General features: G+C 38.8%; 1 protein-coding gene across 17 annotated transcripts in view; it reads right to left on the minus strand.

The window, feature by feature from the left end:
* The window catches only part of rbfox3a (RNA binding fox-1 homolog 3a), a 450,519-nt gene that overhangs the window by 20,033 nt on the left and 407,344 nt on the right, over positions 1 to 23,142 (minus strand). For 14 of the 17 annotated variants that reach the window (XM_058792708.1, XM_058792719.1, XM_058792718.1 and 11 more), the window contains 6 exons: positions 21,233 to 21,379; positions 13,874 to 13,927; positions 11,343 to 11,435; positions 9,768 to 9,828; positions 8,308 to 8,361; positions 335 to 467 (listed from right to left, as the gene is read on the minus strand). In XM_058792708.1, coding sequence (XP_058648691.1) covers positions 335 to 467; positions 8,308 to 8,361; positions 9,768 to 9,828; positions 11,343 to 11,435; positions 13,874 to 13,927; positions 21,233 to 21,379 — 542 coding nt within the window. The remainder of the gene's footprint in view (positions 1 to 334; positions 468 to 8,307; positions 8,362 to 9,767; positions 9,829 to 11,342; positions 11,436 to 13,873; positions 13,928 to 21,232; positions 21,380 to 23,142) is intronic. The other 3 variants (XM_058792720.1, XM_058792709.1, XM_058792722.1) reach the window with 3 other exon arrangements.

Genomic DNA, 23,142 nt, shown 5'->3' on the forward strand with positions numbered 1-23,142 from the left:
ACTGCGAGGAAGGGAAAAAAATTGAGCAGATTAGGAAAGACGGCCATTTTCTGTGCTTAGAGAAAAGTAATGTTGCTTTATAATGGGCTTTGCTCTGTCTTGTCACTGGGGAAAACCGGTAGGGCTCGCCATTAGAGTGTAACGCACTTTATAGCCATCAAGCGGTCATGTTGCAGGTTAAGGCAGTAGCACATATAATGCGAAAATGGCCCTTTGATAACAGCGTTTTTAAGTGCTGAATTTTACCTAATAATGGCCTCAGGCTTGGACGGCAAAACAAAGTGAGCCATTTGCAGATACTGCATGTTTATGTTTTGGATGAAGGGTTACTCACGCTCCGTAAGCAGGAATGGGAGGGGGTGGAGGCACGGCGCGGAACGTGTTGTAGACGGCACGACCTCTGCCTCTCAAGTGGGCGCCCCTGTAAGCCACCGTCGCCCCTGTGGTGGGATAGGGGAAGCCTGTCACTGGAAGAAAAGGAGAGAAGAAAGAAGGTGACATAAGCTTTTGCTTCTAAGAGGCACACCTGTCACCGCCAATCGGCTTTCAGTCGGTAGTGTGACAACACACTGTCATCCTAAAATGTGATGCTTTAAAACAACTCTGATGGATGTCAAATGGTGCGTCATGTTGGCACAACACATCAAGCATGGAAGCATGATACAGTCAGTGATTCTCGACTGGTTTTGCTTCAGGATCCAGATTTGTGGCAACCTGATACAATTAAAAGTGTGTTTAAAGTAAAAAAAAAAAAAAAAAAAAGGCATTCAAATTCAAAAGGTGATATTTATTAAAGGTGTACCATTGAATTCTGAGATTTCTGATGACATGGTTGAAACATAAAATTACACGTTACTTGTGGAGGAAGTGATAGCTAATACGACAAGCTGTTAATTAGTTTCTTGTTATGGCAGTTATATTAAAATAGTATGTTAAAAATAAATAACATAAAATTCTAATACAAATATTAAAATAAATATATTAAGTTAATACACATATTAAACAAATGCCAAATATGGATTTCTGGGCTTACTGCCAACATTTGTGACTGGAATATAAAATTGCAAGTTACTTGTGGATCAACTGATTCATCAATATTAAAATTCTGGCTGATATTTATTTTCATGTTAATGACAGATAATTAAAAATGTCTATTAAAATAATATTAAAATAAATATTAAATTAACATATTTAAAATTAAATTAAAATAATAAATATTTTTTTAATAAATATATTAAATTAATAAAAAAATATATATATTAAAACACTAAAATCTGCTACAGAAAAAAAAAACTATGTAAAAGCTATATTAGGGAATTTTAGGATGACAACATTATAATGTACAGTATGAATAATGGATATCCATGATAAAGATTACATTTAACAGTATTATTAAATATTTTTAAGAGTTTTTAAAGATTAAGCTTTAGTGATTATTACATGATGGCAAAGGTAATCTTAAAAAAAACACCCAAAACACTAATATCAACTTCTGTGCTATCAAGGGTGGCACAGATATATTATGCATCTGACGCAATAATTAAGTTATCATGAAGAATCAAATGAGAGCATAAACAGCACAGGCCCAACAATATGCACAATTCTTATCCATAATAACCACACTGCACTAAACAAAAATTCCAGGCTTTATCAACTGAATATTTAGCATTAAACTGAGCGCCCGGAGAATGAAACGCTAAGGCATCCCTTGTCTGGGGAAGCCTCTCTATTGTGGTTATCTCTGAAAGCTTGAGCGTGGGGTGTGTGAGAGTGTGTCTGGCTGCTCTCCCGCTCTGGAGGGGTGTGTGCGAGGCAGGGGAGATGGTAGGTTGTTGTAGGTGAGACACAAGGTGCTGGCAAGCGGGGCTGAGAGAGCAGATGGAGAGGGTTGTTTAGAGATGCAATCACAGGCTGGCGCCATCCCTCATCTCTCTCCCCCCACACACTTCCCCAGCCTCACGCCACCACTGGGGCCAGACCCAGCCTGGAGGAGAGCAGGGACAACTCAGGGTCAAGACTGGGAGAGGTGGCAGAGTTGAGAGACAGAGAGAGAGAATCAGGCTTTATGCATGTTAAGGAAACATACACGGATGTGAAAGTGAAACAGAGAGAATGAAACTTGAAACAGTGTGTGTAACAATAAATAGGTGAAAACATGTCCAGGTCACATTTCACACAGTCTCGGCCACAGATTCCCACAGACTGCCCGCAATCCATTAGATGGATATTGCACATAAAAGTGGAAAGCTCTTTCTCAGTTTCACAAGCTTTAATCTGATTGGATGACTTTAAGTATAAATGCACCTTTTTTGGTAACACCTTACAATAAGGTTCCATTAGTTAATGTAAGTTAATGTATTAACTAACATGAACGAATAATGAACAACACATTTATTACAGACTTTATTAATCTTTTTTAATGAAAATACAGTCATTCATTGTTAGGTTCATGTTAATTCACAGTGCATTAACTAATGTTAACAAGCACAACTTTCATTTTTAATAATGCATTAGTAAATGTTGAAATTAAAATTAACTAAGATTAATAAATGCTGTAGAAGGGTTGTTTATTCTTAGTTCATGTTAACTAAAATCTGCAGTCCGTACGTTTTGCCTCTTTGTCGCCATCTCTGTTTGAAAACCTGGAATTGCAGCTCTGTGTGGAATTATCTTCCATGCGTGGGGTTGTGATCCGGTGTTCCGGCACGGCTCCAGCACGGATGAATCTAATAGTTTGAGGTGAATGTGTGGCAGTCAGTCACCGCACCGGTGTGGATACTGTACTCAGGAATCACAGATTCTAGCCTACGTCTTGGAATATATGACCCAAATAAGAATTTTCACCATATATTGCCATCTGAACAAGTAAGTAACAAGTCTGCCACGTTTGTTCTGACCAACTGAGGAAAAAAGAATTACAATAAATCGCGCTACCAATGGTGATTAAATCTAATGATCAGTTAGCTCATATCACATCTAACCGTGCAAATTATTATTATTGTTATACTTTATTCTCAAATTATTAATGTTCACAACATCAGCATTGCGTGACAATGAGTATAGTGTGTATTAGCGTGTAGATTTTAATTTCTGTACAGTCTAATCTCTAATTGTCATACCATTCGAATTTCATGTTAAGAAATTCTTTTAACCCAAAAAGCAAACTATGCTTCCTTTGAACTGGTTGTCTTTAAAATACAAATCTTGTGTAATCCTAGGCTATATGTAATCAGAAGCACATTTAAAACTGGAATATAATTTAATTTCAATTCACATAATCCTTTCTGGATTACAATCCGCCATCAAAATGATACATTTAATTATTCTAGGTGCTGTGAGAAAAGGCTAAACGATCTGTCACCTGCAGGATCCTCACATGCGATAGCCTAGTAGCCGGGACAACTTCTTTATGTTTACAGACGTGATGTAATGATGCAGTGCCATGCTCAAATTTCCAGCAGAAACCTACCCGTACCACTCAAATTAGAAAACATTATTATAAACTAACCGTTGTGAATCGGGCTAAAGTAAGGTGATAGTTTTGAATACTGGCTGGTTATGTACTTGCTCAAATATTGATTTTGGATCATTTTAACCCAAAAAGTTACGGACTGCAGCTTTAACTAAAGTAGTTATGTGTGTGTGTGTGTGTGTATATATATATATATATATGTTTGTATGTATATACTGTATTTATATATATATGTTTGTATGTATATACTGTATGTATATATATATATATATATATATATATATGTGTGTGTGTGTATGTATATATATATATATATATATATATATATATATATATATATATATATATATATATATATATTTATATATTCTTTATTGTCATTTATTGACAAAAGAATTCAGGCACATCCAAAAAATAGATAAACACTGGTGCAGGATCCGGAAAAACAGCACAAAAATGTAAAGTAAACTGCACATCTCATATTGTGAAGGAGCTGGATGTTGGAAAACATTACTCTCTATTCAAATTCTGTTTATTGGAATTTTTTAAGTGTGCAGTTCCATTTATTTGCACATATTTTTTTGTGTGACATATGACCTGTGTATGTTCTTGACAAGTTTGAGAGTGTGAGATTCACCAAAATAATATGAGAGAACGAGACATTAGAAAAACATATTTGAGAATTATAGAAAAACCTACATAATAAACAAAACAGAACACTGGGAAAATGAGTAAAACAGTAAAAAAAAAAAGTTAAATCAAGAACATGTTACACCCAAGCCTCTCTTTAACCTTCACTGAGTATGGCCCTGATGAGTCAATGACAGGACCATAATTACCCATAGTACTGTGCAAGCAAAACACAGCCCAGCAGTGCAGCCCACAAAGCTCTCTTTCTCATTTATGCACCGATGACACTATCGCTGTCTATCCTGCATCTCAGAGGAACAGGACAGCCCTCTTCAGTTATTTCATGTCCTCAAACAAAACCTGTGCTTCCTCCTGATCATTACTTTACAGACATCAGCCCAGCACTCAGTTAATAGTCAATATGTGTCAAAGCTACCATTTTTAATGAGGTCAGCTGGGTTTATTTTAAGCACATATATGTATGTCTATATATTTAGCACACTGCCTTGGTGTAAAGACATCTTCGATTCACATTCAGCAAACTTTTGGCTCTGGGGTTCGCAAGTGCTGGTATAATTTCCCTTTGACTCCGTTATCTCCACTCAGACAAATAAACAAACAATAAAACCTCTTGTATGCGACACACCAATCAGTGGTGGAGAGGTACGGCACAGCCCTTCATCAGAAGAAAAAGAAAGACAGATGGCTGAAGGTAAGGCGTTTGCTCTTTCGTTTTGATATAGCGCAGAGCCGTTGACATTTTAATTTGTCCCTTTTAAGCTATAGAGTCGGTGTTAATATGCCAAACAGTGGTCGTCTCTGATATATGCCAGGCCATGGTCAATTTATCCCGAATTCCAGTCATGGGCAATGCTCTTATATTTTCTTTGATTTTGTGTGTACATTATGTGTGCCATGACGTACATAAATGTAATCTCATAATGAGCTATGGGTCTGCACGCAGCACCGATTCAATAATAAGCCATAAATCATTCCAGCCAGTTATGACACTCCATAAAGCCTACGAAACACACAACGGCAAAAGTGTACGTGAGCATAAATCCTTGTAGCCCTCGTGCGCCCCTGTTATTTCAACACAAAAGAAGGTGGAGAGGGTCGAAACCCTTCACATCTGCACATCTACAGTTTAAAGCGATAAGGACGCTGACACACTGCTGCATCTATCTGGGTTTACACAGGGGCATCTCTAATGCTGGAAAGCGTCCCATTGGGCTGTTTGGATGAAGGTGAGGGGGCAATTACATCCCCTACCCCTTTGGGACTCTTTCATTTACTGCAAGACTGGCTCCTTTAATACGGTGCGGCTGGAAATCGCCGGGTGAGGGCCTCTCTCAGACTGCGTGCTATTGTGAAACATCTTTAGATAATCAGACCACCGATAAACCCATATCATGAGGAAAATTACACCATTGCTAGATTAAAGGGAGTTTTTTTCCTCCCCCGATACTTCTAATATTGTAATTAGGCTGCTTAATTTCAATTATGGATCTATTTGAGTGGTTTTGTAATTGAAAAAGCACAAAATGCCCACAATGCTCCAGCTCTTTTAAAGAAGTGCACACACATAGGTGCACCATTAAGTGATTCAATATAAGGCCCCAAATGTACTCTACACAAGTATTCAACAGAGATGTGAATGCTTGAATATACTTAATACTTGTATACTTCAAGTTATGTTTTTGGAATTTTGGAATCAATTTGGAAGTGAGCATCACTCTGATTCCCTCTACAAAAAGCCAATAGGTTTTTTTCCATTGTCTTTTGAAATACTGCAGAAAATAAGTATAAGTCCAATATCCAAACCTGTATAAGTTTCTTTCTTATGTTCAACACAAAAGAAGATAATCTGAAGTTGTTTTTTTTTTTTTAAAGAACCAAATGTTGTTGGTCCCCACTGACTTTCTATAGTAGTGACTTCCATCAACTGTTTGATTACCAGCAATCTTCAAAATAACTACTTTTATGTTCAACATAAGAAAGAAACTCATACAGATTTGGAACGACATGAAGGTGAGAAAATGATGACAAAATTTTCATTTTTGGGTGAACTATCCCTTTAAACTGGATGTGTTGTCATTCTAATAGCTAATTATATCATTTTATACCTATGTATCTAATTAATGTAACTAATTAAATTGTTCAAATTGATTCTCAGAGTTCTGCCATGACAGTAGCAAACTGTATAAACGTAGAAGACGGCAGCTAGCTAATGCCCGCTATAGCTCCCTCTCGTGGCAACACTGAGAATGCAATGAGTACTTGTGTTGAAATAAAACTGTCTGTACGTTTTGAGGCAATGATGACCTGGAACCAAACACCCCTGCAAATATTTTATCATCTTTATTTAAAACATGAACGCTTCTTGCTCTCTACTTTGCATTTTAATCTTATTGGCTGCGTTTGTCTCAACATGCTGCCATGGACCGAATTCACTGGCTGAGAGAACTGCCAATCAATCAATATTATGTTTTCCACGCCTTCATGCACGTGCTGCCCGTTCGGATTGAGCAAGTTAGGAAAAATGACCCTAAGATTACACAATTAAGTTTCCCGTGTACGGTTAGCGCCTCAGCCTCGCGTCTGCATCTCTAATTTGGCTTTGGCTACAGAGTGCTAGTTAAGAGCCTGAGGGAGAGAGAGAGAGACTGAGGGAAGGCGAGAGAAGGAAGATATTGAGATTTAAAGATAGAATGAGTGAGTAAGAAAAGGGCAGATGGAAAACACCCCAGGCTTAGATGAAGAGAGAAATAGAATTAGCGATATATGTCGAGAGAAGGCTGTGAAAAGCTAGAGGAGTGGAGAAATGAGAGCCAGGGAGGGAGTCTTACGGGGAAGAGAGAAGCCCGACTTCCCTGGAAGAGGTTAAAAGCAGGCAGTCGGCGGCCCTCATCAGTCATTCTCCTGAATGGGATTTGAGGACAATAAACCTGTAGCACCCGGACGAATGGAGACGGAGTGCGCTGTCAGCAGCGCGCGATTTATGGTGCCCAATTCCGCTGATCTCCCGCACAGAAACTCGGACTGATAAACAGTGATTAATCACCTTTACATCCGATTTCAGCACCGCCCCCTCCCCCAACAAAGTACATTAAATGCAGTCATAATTATTTCACGTGAAAGCTTCCCTCTTTTTTGAACGGTGGGAGGGAAACGAGGGGCAACACGTGGGCATCCGTTTCGGCCATTCCAGAAGGTTCCTTATTTAGTAAGCGAAATCTTTATCTTATTTCCATTTTGTCGCTTCTCCACCGGGCACCCCCCAGGGACCAGAGGAGGCATATGGTGTCGTTTAGGCTTGGCGAACTTTAGAGGCATGTTAAGACGACTTGAAAAATTAGCATCCAATAAATCAAGCGACACTGGCTCCCCGAGCCAAGCCGCTGAAGTGCCGGACCAGGGTAAATCTGATTTGATGGGATGTTTCGGGAAGGTGTATGTTAACATGGGAGGCATGGAGGTGTATTTGTAGCAATTAGAGAAGGAATCACATGCATGTTTCAGAGCATACTTAGGGGTCAAAGCATGCATAAACATTTTACACGCACTGGATTGCTTAGCATATTTGCATTTTTACGCGCACTACATATGCTTATCGCGCACATTCGATTCATGTAACGGCTGCGTTGGATTGTGCGTTTATGCATGCCAGAATCAAGGGAGGGAGGGAGGAAAAGGAGGGGGAAAAAGTCAGATAAAAATGATAAACGACTGCTTTCTGTCACCGATGGTTATTTAGAGTTTTGCTGTAAAGCTGTCCTGAAATGAACAGATTTTAGTCTAATGAGCAAAAAGGCAGGCCGTTAAAGAGCTGCTATGTGCTCAGCACTTCTTCCAAATGAAATACTGTAATACCATTTCCCCCTCATTAGGATGCACAGGGCTCAAAGAACTCAGGGCAATAAAGAAATCAAAGACCGAGAGGGCAAACAACAGCACAAAAAAGACAACAAGTCAGTCAAACAAAGACGGCTCCTAATCTGCGATGGCCTGGCTGATTATCGCATTGTCAAATGCACCGTGAGGGATGGGAGAACTGGGCCGCGATTGAAAATAATTTCTTAAGTGTCTCTCTGAAGCGCCTGTGTCTGAATTTGATCTAGAAATCAAAGCACATCTGACGAACAGTGAATCAAAGTAAGTATCCGAGCGGGGCCCTGTGACCACAACACTCAAATGCAGTTTACCTGCATAAAATTCAGGACCATAGACAGCTCCCACCACTGGATTCAGCTTCCAGCCTGTAGAGGAATACACAGGGGAAGAGAGAATTAGCTGCGAATGCTTATCGCCTTGACCTGTGGAGTGTTTGTTTCTCGATCTTTCGCCGATTAATTCAAGGGACTGGCGGGAATTTGGAAAGAAACTGTAGAGATTCGGAGGGAAGAACAAAAGAAAAGGGGGAGGAGGGAGAGGAGGAGATGTGATATGACGGGAAGATATTTAAGGCGACTTTAAGTTGAAGGAGTTAGGGGGTGGCAATATCGGGGCATTCGGAAGAGTGCGAGCAATATAGGATGCGAAAGGGAGAGGGAGAATGAGAGACAGAGAGCAAGAGAGTAGTGAGTGCTGTCCGGTGTGCTGTCAGTGATAGATGGGGGCTGTAAAATAGCCTCCTCTCACTCCCCATTGGCTGTGACTGAAGCAGAGCTGGGGGGTCTACACTGCTGCTGATATATTTGATTCTTTTATTTGCCCTCTCTGTCTCTCTCTCCATTGCAGTCTGAGGGAATGAGCATCAGCGGAAGTGCTCAGGACCCCACCAAGACCCCTGCGCTGAATGAGCCACCTCTCTACCCTGATCCCTATCAGCTAAGCTCTCCCCCCGGAGTTCCCGAACAGCATAAGGAGAGCTGTAGAGGAAGAAATCACTCTTTACATTTAGCCCCTTTTTAGCGGGAAACAAAGTGGACATTACATCATTTATATTATACTTGATGATAGCTTAAAATAGCAGCCCTAAAAAGAATCTGCGAACTTTAAACTGCATTAGATAACAAAATATCAAACCCAGAGGGATTTCCATTAAGGAACTAAAACATTTCACAAGGATTTTTTTTAAAAATTATTTAAAAATAATACAAATAATAATTTAATATAATTATTTATCAATATAATAAATAATTAAGTTTTAAATGAGTAATTATAAAAAAATATATAATTTTATATAATCACTTGAATTGGGATTTAAATAGTTCAAAAATGAGATACACTGTCCAAAAGGGAAAAAAAGAAAAAAGAAAAAGAAAAATTGTTCTTCATAGTTATAGTTCATAGTTAAATATCAAAATGGGATTTATATTTTAAAGAGCCCACATTTACCAAACATTTAACAAATATATGTTTTTTTTAAAGTACCAAAAAAAAACAAAAAATAGAATAGAATTTCATAAAATTATTTATAAAACAATAAATAATTGTTGTAGTTGAAAATTATTTTAAAACACATTATTATAATTTTATATAATTATTTTTATAATTGGGTTTTCAAATTATTATTTTTTTTTTACATTAGAAATACTGTTAGGGTTAGGCTCTTTTTTGTGGATATGTTGCTTGGTTTGATAATGAAATTAATTCATTTTAAGTATAAAATTACATTTGGGGCCACTGAATGTTTTTTACAGTGAAAAACAAAAGCTCTTACCGTTTGTATATGGGTTGGCCACTTTTTTGTTTGTCATTACTCGTGCCGTTGCATTATTTACCTGTGAAGAAAAAGTAGATATAAGAAACAAAACCCAAATCAAAACACAAAGAATACAGGCACATATGCCAAAGGCATGAGTGTGACAAAAATCTGGTTCATGCTTCTCCGCAAAAAGTAAAAAAAACAACAACATTCACATGCTCTAATTATAAGCTGAAAAATTATGAGATGCTAAAAATGAAAGCGATCCATCAAGCTCTGATCTTCTGTTTTCCTGCTGGATGTAGGATCTAATCCAGGCTGTTTGTAGAAAAGCTGGATGATGACATCTGGTTCAACATGTAATGAAACAGAGCAACTCTGGAAATGGGCTTTAATGAAACCCAGAGTATATTGGAATTCCCCACTAGCCAAGCTGAGGGAGCTTCCTTGAGGCCTTCTCCGCAATTTAATCTGCCACATTGTCTAGACAGTTCTACATATTCCCAGACACTACAACCCTGAGGCGGCGGCTTCATGAGCACTATATTTAACCTCAGGGAGGAGGAGCCATATTGTACAAGCTCTTCAGGTTACACATAACACCATAAAATGAATGAAATCGGAACACTTATGGTGACTGGTTTATTTGCACTTGCTCATGCACTGTAGCTGAACCAGCCTGAAAAAAATCTCTAGATTTTTTGAGCTACATGATTTTACATCGGCCGATTTGGCTCTCGGCCTTCAAGTAAATAGAATCTGCACTTGCATGCCTGCTGCCTACACAGAAAATATTCACTCAGGGATGTTACCAAGATGGCCGTCAAGTGAACTGACTTGCCTTAAAGGGACTTTAGTAACACACAGCGAGACCAAGCAGCTTGTTGGGAGGCGCCAAAGGAATTTAAACATGGCCGCTGGCAACAGAAGCCATGTTAGTATTTCACCCTCATGTTAATTAGCGTTAATAGCTTTCCGTTCCACAGGGCCCATGGAGGTCATTTAGCTTGAGGAAACAACTGGCCTCGACTCTCCCTTGATATATAGGTCTAGGTATTGTTTGTGCATTACATGAATTATCTTAATTGTCCTATAGAAAATCTTAATAGCCCTGTGGAGAAGAGGGGGAAAAAGAAAAAAAGAGACTGTGTCCTCAAGCAAGACATGTGAAAGAAGAAATAAACCTCGGCTGTTTGGGATAAACAAGTGGGATTTAAAGTTACACTGACAGGCCTTTGATATCTCGAGATGAAAATAAAATGTATATTTTTAGAGATGGAGCATCGGTTAACACACTGTAAGTGATGATAAAAAGTTCAAAAGCTTCTTTAAATACAGTTGCACATACACATCAAAACAAAAAGTATCAAATCTGATGGCATGCACATCAAACACGCATACACAATAATTATCACATATGCCACAAGTAATATTTATCCACAAAACCAAAGACACATGAAACATGCAGCATGCGTTTGGGATGCAATGCGGTGAAATGAGACTGTGCAAGCATGTTCCATCAAACCGATAGCGCTTATTTTCTCATGGGATGGGGATGGTGGGGTATTGATAGTTAGATTAGGAAAGCACCTCAATTTTGCGTCCCTCTACGATTGTACCGTTTAATTTCTCCCGTGCGCGGTCTGCGTCTATGCTTGTTTCAAAAGTTACAAAACCAAAACCCTGAGATGATGTGATCATAGAGGATTCCCAATAGAGGATGAAAAGGGTGGTTGAAGATATTTGAATGGGCAGCAAATAGAGTGAGCGTGAAAAGAAGAAAGAAGAAAGAAGAAAGAAGAGAAAGAGGTCACAGTCAGCAGGGTTGCAACTTCTATCCATTAGTAAGAGGTGAAATTAGGAATTTAGGGTAGGGCTGCACAATAATGGTTACACGGTTAATCACAGTTATTTTGGGCAAAAATATAATGATGAATTTTAATCACGATTATTATTGTTTTAATTTTTTTTTTTTAAATTTTTTGCTTGCAGATTTAGTCACAGTAAACAACTGCATGAAAGAAATCATACTGGTTGTATAACATTTATTTGAGATCACTAAATTCCAAATTACAGTTTTGCCTGTTTATTTACAGTTTGCTTTTTCCGTAATGACAGAGAGCGCATGGAAGATCAAGGCAACCACTGGTCAGAAAATGTATCGATTTCTGAAAAAAAATAAATCTCTGACTGGGGGATTTAAACTTTAAATCTGGCAACCGCAACCATGTGTGCTTCTGAGGGCTTGTTACCAATGCAAGAAAATGCTAATGCCAAATTGAAATGAATTGAAATGTTTTCAGGATAAATAATAAACTGGCTAAAAGCAGAAATCGTGATCACGATTAAAATACGATTTATCGTGCAGCCCTACTTTAGGGTGAGAGCCACTGGAAAAGAGACAAAACAATCTAAGGTTATAATCAACAGTGACATATTCTGCATTTCTTAATATTGAAACATTTGGCATGCATGCATGTGTACATTAGTGCATCTCCCATCTGTCTTGCTAAGCATAAAACTCATTCTTTATAAATTACAGACGTTGCCCTTGTCATTAAATGATATAAACTAATGTAAGGAATGTTTCCAAGGCCATATAGGAGCTCAGAGGTTTAATGCATACAATCCTGCGCTCTAGCTAGGAAGCGCCTGCTCTGTCCCCACACCCCCACCTCTGCTGTCAGCTGTGAGTTATGGCCAACTGCAACCCAAACGCCATATCCGGAACAGCTATTAGGTATGCACAGCAAACAAGAGCGTGGAACAAGCCCTGGTCTTTTAGTTCATACACAATTTGCAAGTACGGCCTGGTAATTGCTTTGGGAGGCCTGTGAGTATGATATGCATACATGGACACTCCATTCCTTGTGTTTGTCATGAATAAAGACCAGCCCAGAAGTCCTTGGCCTGCGAGGAAACAGAAAAATCAAAAAGGAATGGGCCGCAAAATTAATCCTTTTGACATTTTGCGCTACTGTGTTCAACACAGCACTTGTAGTTTTTCCCTTTTATCACGGATTTAATTAGCTTACACAACCGCTATCTTATAAATAACACTAACATACAGTACGTTTTCTGTTCTAATACCTATAGTGAGCTGCCTACAGATCCAGTATAGTAAGGGATCATGGGTGCACACTAAAAGGCAGGCAACTTAACTATGATGGTTGCTAAAAGTCAGCATATAAATAAATGTAAAAATCTGCACATGTATATATACTATATATACATGCATAAATAAATAAATATTTATTTCAATGTAAATACTCTTATTAGAAAATATAATATATAATGTAAATATTATACTATATTTTGGTATATATATTTACGATAATATAAACAACATTATCATTTAATATTGAAAACAATCAGTAAAAGGTTCTTTAGTGTATTTAAAAGTTGATTTTCCCCAATAATTGTGTGTCAATGTAATTTTACGCATACTAACATATCAAAGTGTTAGCTTATCAACATGCTAATGCCAAATTCTACTGGAATCCATTGTGAATCAAGCCTCCATATGTAGGCAGCTCACTAGATTTTGAAACAGAGCCACTGCGTAGCAATTCAAAAGGCCAGCAGGAAACAGGTTATTTGTGAACGATCGGCTGATCTTATAATGCGCGTTGCTTAGGTTGAGTACACTGTGATGGTTTGTTCCAGCAGATTCACCCCTCTGAATCACCTAGGAGGAGGTGAGAGAAGTTCTCCTCAGCAAAATGTCACCCTCCTTTGAGACCAGCAGCGCTGTATGGAAGAATGGCTATATATAACCCGTTTTCTAGCGCAAGACTGGAGACTTAAACAGCTGAATCTTATTACAGTGGGACAGCTCTAAGAGCAGAATCACTGCATGTTGGTCAGACGTTCACTTCTCTGAATTATATAACCGGGCAAGTTGACTCGTACTCAGCTGAAACCGCTCAGTTGTCTCTCGGCGTAGCTACCTTTCCAAAACGTGTCTCGGCTCAGTGTGAGCGAGTGTGAGAGTGTGACGTTTGAGTCACTTTGCGGCTGCTGTGTAAGAGCTGTAATTATTCGGCTCATGAAGGGAAGAGGAGACCTGTGGGGAGGAAGAAGTATGAAGTGACAAAGAACTGCTCTTCCAGCTGACTTACCTTAGAACCCCGCTCGTTAAAAATAATTTCCACATCCAAAATTTTCCCAAATTGCTGTGGAGAGAAAAGGAGACAGGGAGGAAAAAAGAAAAGAGGAGAGACAGGGGAGAAAGAAAGAAAGACAGAGAGGGAGAGAGAAGGAGTAATTAGAACTCATCTCTTCTGCAGTTTGTCAGGAAACTTGAGCACTTGATTGCACAGGAAGCTAAAATAGTAAACCCACCGCTTTCACTATGAACACGCAAGACAAACCTTCACACATCTCCTCTGCCATGACAGAGAAATGATACTGATGAGCAGGACTCATCAGTAATGGGTTAACGCATTAACATTACTTGGTATAAAACACAACAAAAGCTAATTACAGTATGTAGTCTCCCACCACTAAGTTACTTTTACTATTTTTTCCTCACCGTTAACTGACTGAACCTATGTTTGGGGTGAAATACTAATTTAACATTTAAACACTGCAAAGTATACTGCATATTTTTTAATATAAAGTGAAACATATTAGACATTATTCTGCAACTACGGGGCCATTGAATGCTTGAATCTGATTGGCTGACGAACGTTCTGACGGTGTGCAATTATTTTCAGGGAAACGCACGGCGAATGTAGTTCCAGGCAGCTCTTGACCGCATTACATTACCATATCACTTCGCCAAATGATTTCTGTTATTTCAAAGGTCTTACAACAGCAAAATAACCAAGACCCACAACGACACTGGCCAAACAAATAAATATAGTAAACAATATGATAAAAACGACAGATCATGTCCATGTTTTTGCCACAAAATTGCGCTTTATTATGTACGGAAAGCACATACTCTATCTCTCCCGCTCTCTCTCTCTCTCTCTCACAGACCGCACACACATAACAGTTTGCACACACTAGCATACATCGCGCTAATGTTGTTAGCGCTACTCTGACGATTTTATCAGTAAACAACTTAAAAACTACATGACTTCTCACAAGCGAGGTAACAACAACGGCGCGGTTCGTGAACAAAAGGAACTAAGTTTCACTATAACTAGAGACATTGCTGCCGAACACTATTGAGAGATGCACAGAGGTAATCTCTCTCTCTCTCTCTCTCTCTCTCTCTCTCTCATAACTTAGTTATTAACTGCATTAATCTGTTATTAACGGCTCAACCCTCCGTTACTAGGTTTAAAATGACGTTTTGGAATTAGCAACGGAGGCGTTGGATGAAATGCGGAAGAAATAATCCTACTCACAATAGCGATTTAAGTAGAAATACTGGACGAATGCCTTGAAATATATCATCTGATCGATGTCTTGAGGTGTGGCAACCGTAGTATAAGCGGAATAATTGACTTGGTCCGTTGAATTATTAGAAAAATAATGCACACCCGAGGTGTAACGGCCACTCCGCTTCGCTGACCGCATCACCACCTCGGGTGTGCATTATTTTTCTAATAATCCAACGGCCCGTCGTCAATTATTCCTTACTTACAGATGTAAAAAATATTATACAACATTTAGTTTCAGGCTTTATTTTTGTAGTGGGGATTTTTCAGTGACTCTTTTTGTGGCAGGTACTGGTAGCTTGTGACAAGTGACTGACTTCATGATTTAGTCAATGAATCATTCACCTAAGAGTGAATCAATAAATCATTCATGTATTAGATTTGTTCAAAACACTGATTAATTTAGGAACACAAGAAATGACTGGCTGTGTCCGAAACTGGATACTCACCGAGTAGGTACTTGTTCTGAACAAGTAACTGTTGAAAAAGTACTTTCTTTATATTATGAATTTTGTGTAGTATGAATGAATCCTCACTGAATTCTGAACCAGTAATATGTTGAGTAGTATGTTGTTCTGAATTCAGCATGCCTTTATGAGCGAGTCAATGAACCATTCACTCATTTGATAAAACAAGTGACTGTTATTATGATGATTTTATTTGAGTTTAATGTGATTTATGCAATTTTAACATTAAATTAGTTGAACTGTTCAAAAACACTGATTCACTCAGGAAGGAAATGTGACTTTTTTTTTTTATAAGCGAGTAAATTAATCTTTCACTCATTCAGAACTGATTCACTCAATAAGACCGATTAATTCAGAAAATATTAACTTTGCATGACATACAAAAACTACAAATACATTTTATATATTTCAAAAAGTAACTCAGATCCTATGATGTAAATTTAATTGAGGGCTGATATTTGTAGCTGCCAAACCAATTGTACTACATGAAGCTCTCGGCTGGGTCGGGATTCTGGGAACGAGCAGGACATACTGCTGATGGGAGCAAACTTCAAAAGATCACAGCGGCACCCTGCTGTGTATGCACCACTGCTCTTAATGACACGATATGGCTTGTTATTTTCTGTGGTGTTTTTGACTGATAAAAGCTGGCCGAAGCCACGGGAGAGGGTATTTCTGGCTTGACTTAACACCAAACGCCCGACTCAATTAAAAAAAGGATAATTGGATATAGAGCAGCCATCATCGCCGATGATAAACCATATATTTGTTTATTATCTCAGTGACGAATACCATCCTCGTAATTACCTGTCACTTCGGTTATTATTTTCCAGCTATTTGCGCTCCGTTCTGTGGTTTTATCTGATTGTCATTCTCACGGCCCTCTGAAACGCCCAATCTCTCATTTTTATTCTCTAATTAGCATTAGCCATGAGGCGCTGACCACTCCCTCTGAGATACGGCTTTGTCTGGAAGCTTCTTTCAGACGCATATGGATTCACAGCCTGGTTGCCCTTTGAGGAAAGAAGCTTAAACTTTCTTGGCCTTTGACTGAACGTCGCTTATACCTGCGGCCAAAATGTGAACCCTGAAGAAACTGCGGCCTGATTAGAGGTGATAAACACCACCCTCGCTGCACGAAACACACGTTAACCTCGCCTTATGCTAATCAGGATCCTGGTTAGGGAGCTCCACAATGAGACCTTGAATCAAGCAGGTTTATTTCAATAAATAAATAAACATGCCAACCCAAGGTCACCGCTGCTCTAGCCGAAGGAGGAGACAGCTTCTTTAAGAAGTAATTTGGAACAAGTCTGAATAATTGGTTAGATGGAAGCAGGAGGCTCCAGGGTGCACCGCTATAAATTTGCCAGTAAGCATGACTGTTTATATGAAAGTGTAGGACAGCAATTAGAGCAACCGCACAAAGTGACACATGTGATAAAGGTTCTGTTTGCATTTCTCTCTTCCACTTCGGCGGCCGCTGGAGAGGAGTGACGGCCAGCCCGGAGCTCCCTGGAGGGTTAACAGTGCTTAAGCGTTCCATTTAACGCGGCCGGCTTTGGAGATCATTACGGAACGCGGCGGAATGAAAGCAAAACCTTAAGTTCCCCTAATGGGAGGAATGAAAGCAGGTTTTAATTGCTGTCTAAAATGGCTGTATTATTTCATTAAAACTAATTACCCTGTCAAGCAGGCCGCATCGGCTTCATTTCAGCACAACAGGGGAGAAATGGGCCTTCCAGGCACCTACGGCTCAATGGGATTGATCGAGGGCCCGGGTCACTAATAAGGTTAAGAAGAGCCGCCTTTCATCCGCCCAGCCGTGAGGAGAACCCGAGGCGGACTGTATATGTGTGTGTTTGCGGCGAGGAGGAGGCTGAGCGCGCTGCTCTGATCTCAAGCGGGGGGGGAAAAAAAGTGACGCCTCGCAGTTCATTTCGGCCGGCTGTTGCTTGATCTACCGCGCTTGTTTTTTTCCAGCCCAATTCAAATTCCACAGCCAAACCCAAACAGCTGCTACTTGACACGATTCCCTCCATTTGTTCAAATTAAGATGCTTTTTTTTCCTCCCGCCAGAGCCGGAATCAAACGTCGGCATTTGCATCTCAGCGTGAACCTGCTCACGACCGCAGACGATTCGCTCTAAACAAAGTCTGCGGACGCTAATGGTTTTAACCCACCCTAATGGGCTTATGGAATTGCTGAAATATTTCCCAGGGTAGTCATCCCTGGGAAAACCGAACTAATCACAGCTAGTCACCATAGGCCCCATCATTGCCACTGCCTTGCAGCAGAGAGCTTTAATAAGAGTGTAGGCCAACATGAAATTAGGATCAATGGGAGATTGCAGTGCGAGACTGCTGGTGGTCCACACACTTGATAGGTTGGGAAAACGCTTCACGAGAATTGTGAGAATTGAAGCGAGTCAGCGTTGCTGTGAAAACGGAGGGAGAGTAGTTAAAAAAGAGTCAGTAGAGTGACATTAAGATGGTTTTGTTTGGAAATCAAGCAGGTATCATTATAAACCCATTACGAAACCATATGGGGCTTTTGCTCTTGTTTGAGATTCTAGGTAAACCTCTGCAGTCCCTTGGGTGATCAATATTTTAGAAGATTCAAACCTCCAAGGGAAATACCGAGGGGAATAACGGTCTATTAATTCAGAATAACAAGGTACCTGTTTTAATCTAACACTAACTTTCCCCAGAGCTGGGGGCCATTTTTATTGCTAGTATATACATATGCACTGAAGTGTAGGATCGCTCAAATCAGTGCAGGGGAGTATTATGGGAGGAGTCGCACAATTTTGCAGCCTCTGTGTGGAATCGTCATGGTGGTGCTTTAAAACCAATTTCATACACTAGCATTAAATCCACATACTCATCTGTATAATTGCTTTGGATGTCTTTTTCTAATTATAAAATGAGGCTCAAATAAGGTTGGGTAATGGAGCTTTTTAATCGTCGCTCTTTGTTTGACTACGGCCCAAGCCAGTGTACTCGAATGAGGAAAAAGACTTGTAAAATTGCAGTTCTCATAATCAGCTATTCCAAATTGAATTTCCATCTTGCTAAATTGAGAAATCAGAAATGATTTAGAAAGCTGTCTTGAATTAAAAGTGAGTGTGATCTGTGACTGTTTATCTACAATAATCAAAAGAATTAACATTGAAAGATAGGTTTAATTTAACATTTACTTCTGTCTTGAGACTGTTGTTGACACAGTGGGCTCACAATTAAATCTCAAACAGTTTGTGTTAATAAAGTTACGTCAAAACAGGTATCTTACATATATTTTCTCCTGCCACATTTGTTATATTTTTTATATAATTTATTATATCTTTTTAATATCTACATTAGATATCTATTTGATCATAAATACACTATTACTAATATACAATTTAAAAATACTATTTACTAATACTAATACTGTGTAATATTATTATAAATTAAAAGAACTTTTTTCTATTTTAATGTGTCAATATTGTCATTTATTTCTGTCAAAAATATAAACAAATAAATAAATACATACATACAATAAATACAATAAAATACTTTTTTTGAGAATTATAAAAATGGGGAGAAGCCAAAGGTTTTGGGGTAGCCAGTAAACCCCTCGAGTAAGTGCTTAAGGAGTTTGAAACCGTCAGTAGATGGAAATCTTCTCCCCTTGTGCTTCAGTCACTGTTCTCAGACTTTTTTTGGGACTTTAGAGGTGCGCAGCGCTTGTCCATCCCATCCTCTCCCACTAGTCTATCTATGGCACGGGATAATTGCACCCCTGGGTCCCTGAGAGACTTCACAGCAAGTTGCAGCAGTCTCTTCAGACAAACATACACACACTTGGTCACACATGTGCCTGTTTTCACATCGGAGCTGTCAGCCAACACAAACCTAATGAGGATAAACTTCTAGTTTTTAACCACAGTGAGGAGCGCTATTAATTACGTCTCTACTGGTGGGACCACTGTGTGGCTCTCTGCTCATCACATCAATGCTGGGCAGAACGGGAGAGGAGCAGAGAGGAGAGGACAGCCTCTCTTAGAGAGAACAAAGAGCGTGAGGAACAGATGTTCTCAAGACTCAGCAGTCAGGCTGTACCCAGAGTCCTCCACCAGTTTAAGTGTTACTGTTTGCTATACAGTGCCCTTAGTAAACACAGACTCCGGTTTTTAACAAGCGGGGACCAGCAGCGTTTTTTCTCCTCCTTACGCTGCCTGTAGCCTCCAGTAACAAGCTGCCAGTGTTTAACGCCGCTCCCTTGCTGGCTGCTGATAATTCAAAGGTATGCTGGAGTTTAACTGTACTAGTCCTCGAGTCTTAGTGAGACGGGCACAGATGTTTCTTCGGTTAAAGAAAGCTGTGAGCCGTTCATTAGTTTTGTTTTTTATTCTAGCCGAGAGTGCTTACATCTAAACGCAGATTGAAGAGCAGTAGTTGTGGATGAAACGCTAAATAATGACCAACCATTACCGAGCCTGATGCTGCTCTCAGTATAACAATACTTTTTTGATTGAATACCCTTGTTTTTAAAAAACAAGTTTTACTGATCCCTTGTCACAAGCTACATATACAAACGAAAACTAATATAATGCAGTTAAATCATTTAGCACTTTGTCATGTACTTTCTAGGGCTTGGAGGGATAAAGTGAAAAATAAAATACTTTGGTTATGTTAAAATATTTAGACTATGCTCTGACTATGGATGTTTAGTGTCTATAATTTTGTTCACATTAATTGCATAATATACTACTTGGTTGTTGAATTGATCACATATAATTGCTTCTTTTTTTGTTGCATATAATACATTAATATTAGCTGAGAAAAGCCTTCATATGATATTAATTTATAACAATATGAAATGTCTCTGGCTTCTGGTTCCTTAAAGTTTTTTTTAGGAGTTTTAAATGACTTTACATTTACATTTACATTTATGCATTTAGCAGACGCTTTTATCCAAAGCGACTTACATTGCATTCAAGTTACAGTTTTTACCAGCTCTTTAGAAATGACAAATGGCATGCAATAATTGGCTTTAGCTAATATATATATTAATGTGTATCTTTAACTACACACAGTCATATGAACAACAATTTAAGTCTTACAGTTAGCTGTAAGCTATATGTGTTTGATTCAATAAAAAGAACTGAGTCATTTGTTTGGGAAGTAGACTACACTAGTTGAACTGTATGTTTTTTTTTTTTTTAATTAGTTAAAAAATGGTTCATACAATTAATTTGCTCAGAAATCAAACTACACTGCTTGCACTGTATATTTTTGATTCACTAAAATGGCTCATTCATTTACTCAGGAAACGGACTACACTGGTTAAAATGTATGTTTTTCATTTGTTAAAAAAAGTCTCATAAGACTAAATTGTTTGGGAATCAGACTACACTGCCCACACTAGGTAACTCAATTAAAATGTTCAATTGACAGCCCTAGTTTAGTCCTTTAGAGGAGGAAAAAAAAAAAACAGACTACAACTACAGTATCTAAACAGGTTTTGCACTGTTGCATATAAGATCAATGTCCTTGTCAGAGTTGAAACAGGATTGATAATCAGGCCTTCCTCTGAGATACAGCCTGCTGCCATCTGGCCGAGGACTGAGACTCACCCCGAACATTTGCCGGAGGTCTGGGTCACGGAAGCGGAAGGGAATGTTGGAGACGTGTAACCGTTTGGGCTGCTGCTTCTCCGAAGAGTCTGAGGGCTGGAGCTGAAGCTGCTGAGAGCCGTCTGTCTGCGCCACATCGTCCGCTTGCTGAAAGACACACAAGCACAGCCCTGTTAGTTCCTACCTAAAAAGCCGTCACGACCTGTAAAAAGTACAGCGGGCAACAGTTACGAGGCGGTGAGGGGGTGGGTGAGCAGGGGGAGATCAGGGCATGCTGGTGGCATATTACAAATTCCCTCTACTCTGCCAACATTTGTATGTGGCGGTGAAGATTAAGGAAGCTGTCAGGAAGTGAGGATACAGATTTAAGGAAGAAAAAAAACCTCTGACATGGGGAGACCAGAGAATGCATTTACTGAGCAGCCGCCTATAAAGACCTGAGGGAGAATGGGAGAGGGAGAGAGAAAGTAAGCGTAAAGATGGTGTGCTCATCTGTCCATCATGTGGAGGAAATGGCAGTGACGCAGCTGTGCTCAAGGATGGACTGCTGTCCGTGACACACATTCATCTTTCACCTCACAAGCCCTGACGCTACAGCCTTCATCCCATTCTCACTATTCCTCTTGCTGTTCTCTCAGCTTCATAAGACCTCATCTGACCAGACTCCGACCAGACGCCCTGTCACGCATGGTGTGCAAAAACCACACTTCATGCAGTGGTGTCTCTACTAGAAATCAACCGAGATTTATTTTTTTATTTTTTTATTTTTTTACAGCCAGTATTAATTATTAAACATTATTGTAAGTATCCAAGATGACAACAATTTTTTTAACTGTTTTAATTTTTTGCTTTTTTGATAATAAAAAACTAAACATTCCATACACCGTAACAAGAAAAAAAAATGCATTGTTGATTTAATATAAAAATATTATATTAATATTTAAGTTACAAATAAATAAATATATTACAATATTATTATGATAAAATAATATTTACATAATATAAAATACATATAGTCATAATATTATTATTGTATTATCATTTATTTTTCCATTACAATAACGCTTTTTTGTTTCGCATTTCATTTCGGGATGAAAATCTGTGGTGCGGATTGTACATACTAACTGGAAAATAACCAAAATGTGATAAAATATTTAATAAACAAACAAACAAACAAACAAACAAACAAACAAACACATATTTAAGTAGAAAGGTGTGAATAATATCAGTGAACATATCTGTTTATCTACACCTATGTACATTAAATCATATCAAATATTATGAAACAATACAGAAAGAAATAATAAATCAATATCTATAAAGAAAAATATTATCTAACAAAATGCTCTTGAGGGAGGATCAGGTTAGTGTATAACTGAATTAATAATTAATCCAGACGTGATGCAATGGCTGGCAGATGCAGAAGACTCCTCTGCGTTTAAGAGTTTGTCTTGTTTTTCAGCTATTGTGTGCAGACATGTTCAGTGAAGGAAAAAGCATGGTGAGCGCAGCACCAGAGCGGCAGCCCTTCATGTACATAATGAATTAGAAGAACATGGGAGCACAGATGAAGAGATGATGTCAGCTAAACTTCCCCCAGCTTAGCAGGATCAATGAGAAAGAAGTGCTGAAGGCAGCTACATTTGGCTGGGCCCATAGACAGCTGTATACTAGAGCAGACTCACGCTGTAGAGAGAGAAAGAAAGAAAGAAAGAAAGAAATTTGCTGTGTGTTGCTAGGGTGTCTTGTGGGTTGCTAGGTGCTTTCTTTCTAGCCTAAAACAGTACAATCCACAGTCTCTATGATATTCTCATAGTTACAAATGGCTTCAGTGTAACACTATGGGGTATTATTGGCTGTTATCATCTGTAAGGTGAAAATTTATCTGAATAATGTCAAGCGCATTAAAA

Source organism: Onychostoma macrolepis, chromosome 12 (assembly GCF_012432095.1).
Source record: "Onychostoma macrolepis isolate SWU-2019 chromosome 12, ASM1243209v1, whole genome shotgun sequence".
Taxonomy (NCBI): Eukaryota; Metazoa; Chordata; class Actinopteri; order Cypriniformes; family Cyprinidae; genus Onychostoma; species Onychostoma macrolepis.